At 40.4% G+C, this 5444-nt stretch overlaps 1 protein-coding gene across 1 annotated transcript in view; it reads right to left on the bottom strand.

Annotated features, from left to right (window-relative positions):
- Window positions 1–2114: 2114 nt before the first annotated feature.
- Window positions 2115–5444, bottom strand: part of UTP23 (UTP23, small subunit processome component) — a 6522-nt gene continuing 3192 nt past the window's right edge. Inside the window, exons 3-4 of the mRNA XM_009277247.1 lie at window positions 3519–3719; window positions 2115–2611 (exon numbers count right to left, since the gene is read on the bottom strand). Coding sequence (XP_009275522.1) covers window positions 2225–2611; window positions 3519–3719 — 588 coding nt within the window. The 3' untranslated portion in view covers window positions 2115–2224. The remainder of the gene's footprint in view (window positions 2612–3518; window positions 3720–5444) is intronic.

Here is a 5444-nt window from a genome sequence, read left to right as displayed (position 1 = left end):
TCCCTTTTCATTCCAGTTCTTCCCAATGGCAACACCATGACTCAGTCTGTGTTCGCAAAATACTAAGGAAACACAGATAAATATTGTTTTAAATTCCTTAAGGTGGGAGTCATTAGAGGACTGTTAAAGTACTCTTTTTTGCAGTACTTATGTTTTTGTCTGTCTGTAGTCTTCAAAAAAGGTATATTTAAGCTTTGTGTTTCAACTGCACTGAAAGGGACTATTGTAAATAATTACGGTGTGTTTTCTCCTCAATTTTTAAAAACAATATTTATAGTAAAGTTACTGGATTTTAATAAGCTTTTGACTCAGAATGAGATTTTGAAGATGAGCCATCTCTGCTGTCTGCTCCAAGCTTGACTTACAGCAGTGCTTTCTGCAGGCGGGTTTGGGGAGGGGAAAGAAATACAAGCAATATTTAAGGGGGAATGGGAAGCAAAACTACATTAACGTGGCACTGTGCCCAAATAAGTGAAGGAGAAGGAAATAGGACAGCTTGAGAAAGGTGATATACATTAAACAAATATGCTGCATGAAGGAATTTCTAGGAGTGATTAAATTTCTCCTCAGGACTCACTATTAGCAACCATATGTAGGAACAATACCACGATGAGCATGACTGGTTTTAATTTTTAATTAAAGCTTTCACCTCGAGTACAGCACCCTTCCTTGCTGCTTCCATCTCTCACGGTCAGCTCCCAAGGCGCGTGTGGTCTCTCATATGGAACAATAAAGGCACACTCCACTCCTAACGGCTTTGTTGCGGTGAACAGCTTCGACCCGGGGCTACAGCAGCAGCGTACCGTGCTGCAAGCAGAGAGCACACCGATGTACCTCTCCCGCGCTGGCTGGAGGAAATCTCTGCAGATTCTAGGGAACGACCCTGCAGTTTCCGCTAAGACTGGCCAACTCCCATCACGCAAGCTGGTTTCTCAAACTCCATGAAACAACCGTCCTTACCATTTGAAAAGCCAACAGAAAGCATCATACATTATAGCTGTGTACGTACTCCAGACATTCAAGAACCTGTGCAGATAATGCACATAGGAGAACTACTTTGCAAACATATGATACATAGGTTGAAGGACTGTTTAAAAAACATGGCCCAAACTCATGTAGGTGAAGAAACAGAAAGCTTTCCTTTTAGAAAATTACATCTCGGTTAAGCAGAAATGCACCGAGAAAAGTTAAAAATCTGGTAAGAGGTGACTGGAAACACTGTTACGGCACACCTATGCCACAGCACGTACGCTACTGCATACCCCTGCAAAACGTCATCTCGGCCGCTCACTTCTGCCTCCCAAAGCCACCAAACATGCAAGGTACAGGAAACAACTACTATAGAAAATCAAGTACTTGAAACAATTTTGGCAGCTCCCTCCCCCAACGCAGTTCTATTCTATTCATAACCTTACGGACCAGTGAAACATGTGCAACGGGGTCCAAGTCCCATCACCGTCACCTGGCTGTATTTCAGGACTCCCCCACAGCTGCGCTATACTGCGATGGCATTAGGTGTTAGTCAGTGCTATGATTCAGCATTTTCAAGTTGCATTCTTCCTATTTAGAAGGGAAGAATAAACTAGAGGTAAGCTAGACACACTAGAGATGCCATTATAATGTCAGGAATATCAACAAAATCACACGCCCTTCAGGATCTTCTTAAAGGTCACGAACAGCAGACGTATCAGTTCACATGGAGTTTACAGAGTAATTTAGGCTGGAAGAGACTTCTCGAGGGCATCCAGTCGCTTTGCAAAAGACTTAACCTTTGTATTCAAACAATACAGATAAATAAGATGCTATGCTCTTTTAGGTCAACTCCACATTCTGTAACAGAACAACTGTCAAAACTAGTTTTAGTATGAATAGCAACCTAGATTTAGAAAGAAGTCTAGTATCCCACCAAAACCCATGTGAAACCCAAGAAGCAGTTCTAAAAAATTGCTACTGATCATGTTAACTCTCTGTCAGGAATCAAGATGCTGGAGAGAATAACGAAACATGAGAGTTCCTAAGTATTTTGTCACAAAGCCAATTACTAAACAACAGAATAAATTATTAGGACAATAACCTGCAAACGTTGGGATCCAGTAATAAGCAGTACCATCTCAGAAAAATAAGTTTTAATAAGAACAACTTGATTTCACATGATTGCAAAAAGAAAGATTAGTATATAGAGTTCAAACAATGTTCAAGTCCTGCATTGTTTACAAAGATGGGTTTATTCTTCTTCATTCTTCCGCACTGACTGCACAGCTTCTGCTTTAACCCTATTTCGCTTTCTTTTTCTTCTTTTCTTCTTTTCAGCAGAAGGCTCCTGACCCTCCTGTGTTTTCTTCTTTTTCTTCTTCAGACAGCTGAGAGGATTGGGGCCGCCTGCCCTTTTACGTTTCCTTCTCTTTTCACCTTCTTGCTTCGCTAGTCCTTCTTTTTCTTTAAGCTGCTCAATACTTTGTTTTTGGTGCTCTGGAACAAGCTCATTTGTCTGCAACTTTTGAACAAATGCCAAAGATTTCGGAGAAGGTTTGTCTAGCACCATAGTGTTCTGAATAATAAAGAGGAGAGGAACGCCAGCCTTCTTTTTCACTTTGTTTGCTAAATCCTGGTCCTGTAAAATTAAATACTTTAGTCAATATTTTGGGATTAAATGATATTTGCAATTCAAATGCACCTACTTTTAATACAAAACTATGAAGATAAATCACATTATGAAAAAGATAAGAAACTTAATCTAGCAGATATACCTGGCAGTGCCTTTCAGAGCAATTTAAATTTCAATTTCTCTCCTTCTGATTAGCTGTACTTCTGATGGAAAATTTCTTAATGTTTCCTTTTTTCATGCATATGTAAGCATACATGCATTTTTTGAGAAAAAAGTCCCAGTTCATTGGTATGTAGTACACCACTTCACAAGAAGGAAGATAATTTCTCTTTGACACATCATTTTAAACTCCTTGTATCTTACATAAGTATACAGAATTTTACTGTAAACCATTTTATATATAGTGTATATAATTTACACATACAGTCCCAATAACAGACCTAAGAAAAAAACCTGCCTTTCTTATTTGTACACAAATTCTACCTTTATTCTTTAGTCAAAACCTCCAAAATTTCTTAAAACTGAAGTTATATGGTCGTTTAACGCTTATTTTCACTTTTTAGACTACTGTGCAAAATGGTTCAGGGCAGGGGATGCACACATAAGCAATATGCAAATTAACATTCATCAGTTGTTTTCTTACCTGTCAGTAGGTAGTCAGTATGTTTTCTACCCTTTCTGCTAAACTAAGCAATATCCTTCTAGGGTAAAAATACCTAGGTGTTCAAGCAAGACAAAAGATTCCCTACTTCATAATTAGCAAATACATGTAATAGTGAGTAAGGCTTTACGAGATTAATTCCCACAAGCTATTTAAAAACCTCATAACCGAGGTTTCTGTAGGTTTCCTCATCCTTAGGTATCAAAGGATCACTTCAGATGAAGTGAAGTTATGTTTCCCATGAGCATTTACCTGTGTAGCGATAAAGAAGTGATGAGGGTTGCCTTCTTCAATCATAGAAAGTAAACAGGTCGAACCACTCACAGGATCCTTGTGGTGAGAACAGTTTCGAACTTGAAATCTTTGGGCAATTAATTTTGCTCCGTACAGTGCTTTTCCCAGTGATTCCAGTTCTTTTAGAACACATCTGAAAACCAAAACCAACAGTGATTTCTAAATGAGAAAATAACTACACACTTTCTACAACAGCAAAAGGTTGACGTGAGTTAATTAGGAATGAGCAATGCCCAGTTGTTCAGGCTCTATGATTTGTAAATGGCACCCAGTAATCTGAAAGCAGTAGCCCATCTGAAGACGTCAGCAAGATGTCCTCGGTTCCAAACAAGATTAACCAGTAACAACATTAAGTTATATTAAATGATTTAGTATCAGTGTCAATGCTAAGTCCTTACATTTATGTTCGGATATCACCTAGCATCTGAGCTACTACTTAACAAATAAAATTACTGGAATTAGCACAAACTGATTAATCACTGCACGCAAGTTAAACTCGGTATTGGGATCCATCACCCTGCTTCAAACTTGCTATCAGAATCCAACCGACTCAAGCAAAAGAAGAACAAAGATTGTCCATATGATTAAAAATCTGGAAGTTTACGGCTCCACAATGTTCCAACTAGACAATAAAACGCAAACCTAAAATCCTCCTCTTAGGAGCAGTTAGAGCAGACGTTCACACAGGACAGCGTTAGCAGTCTATGAGGATGCTAGCTTGTATACTCAGAAATGAACAGGAGATGAAACCTAACTTACTTCGGCCACTGAGTCTCACTATTAAATGTGGACAGTGGTAGGAACGTATGGGCTTGAAATACAGGTTAAGGACATGGTAGCATGGTGATTAATCAGAAGAAGTGAGAATGCCAAAAACCTCTTTGGAACTTTTTAGTATATATTTATCTCCAAAATAACTGCAAGATATTAAATAAAACTATTTTTCTTTGTGCAGAGAAGAAAGTTTAGCCTTTGAGGACAGTCTTTGTGGAGATTTGAGCCTGTTCTTTTTGCAAACTCTCACAGCGAGCCAGCTCGTTTCCTCAGGGAAGCTCTGGTCATGCCATTCAGGTGCTGCCTCACCAACTTAGCATTCTGACAGCAGAGAAAACAAGTCCATTCAACTGTCCTAAGTGAAAACAGGTCAAAAAGGCCAACAGATACTGCTGAAAGAAGGAAGCAAGACGTGAGATTTAGACATGACTGGAATACAGTTTGGATCAAAGTGATTCCCGCACCTTTCACAGCTAAGGTCATGACTCAATACTTTCTACTGTTTAGAAGTACGGGCCAGTTCTGTATGCTTCGCAAGATGGCTCGGTGTTTAATTTTTGTAGCCTCGGGTATACATCTTCCTGATATTTTCAGTACTTGCCTCCATGATGGGCAGCTGGCTATTCTGTCATCACAGAAATCCAAGTGAGGGAGATTTTATCATACGCAACATACAAAGTCAAGTAAAAACAAAGGCAATCTTAAGGCAGCTTAGCTATTTAGTATGCATGCTTTTACTTCCACGCCTTTGTCTAGCAAGCACATCCTTGCTCTCCCTTGAGAACAGCTACTTTGGAAACAATCCCTTACTGGCAGGTTGAAACTCCAGACAAGCAGTAATTCCCTCCCTGCCCAAGAGTTCTGAGCTTGCCTCTGCTGTTCTCGCTTCGCCAAGACGACGGGTGGGAAGAGAACCACCCAGACGTCCCTCACACGCCGGGGCTACCCCTCGCCCCACCTCATCCCTCAACAGCTTCTGCCATCTTCGGAAAGGCAGCTGGTACTGAACGAAGCTCCTGTCCTCCTGCAAGCTAACTACAGCCCACAGCGATACCCCCTCACCACGGCTACTGCCCTCGGCCCCATAACCACGCGGGCCCAGAGCCCCGC

Source organism: Aptenodytes forsteri, unplaced genomic scaffold, assembly GCF_000699145.1.
Source record: "Aptenodytes forsteri isolate BGI_AS27 unplaced genomic scaffold, ASM69914v1 Scaffold49, whole genome shotgun sequence".
Classification (NCBI taxonomy): Eukaryota; Metazoa; Chordata; class Aves; order Sphenisciformes; family Spheniscidae; genus Aptenodytes; species Aptenodytes forsteri.
Note: the sequence above shows the minus strand (reverse complement) of the source record. Positions and strands in the feature narration are given on the sequence as shown.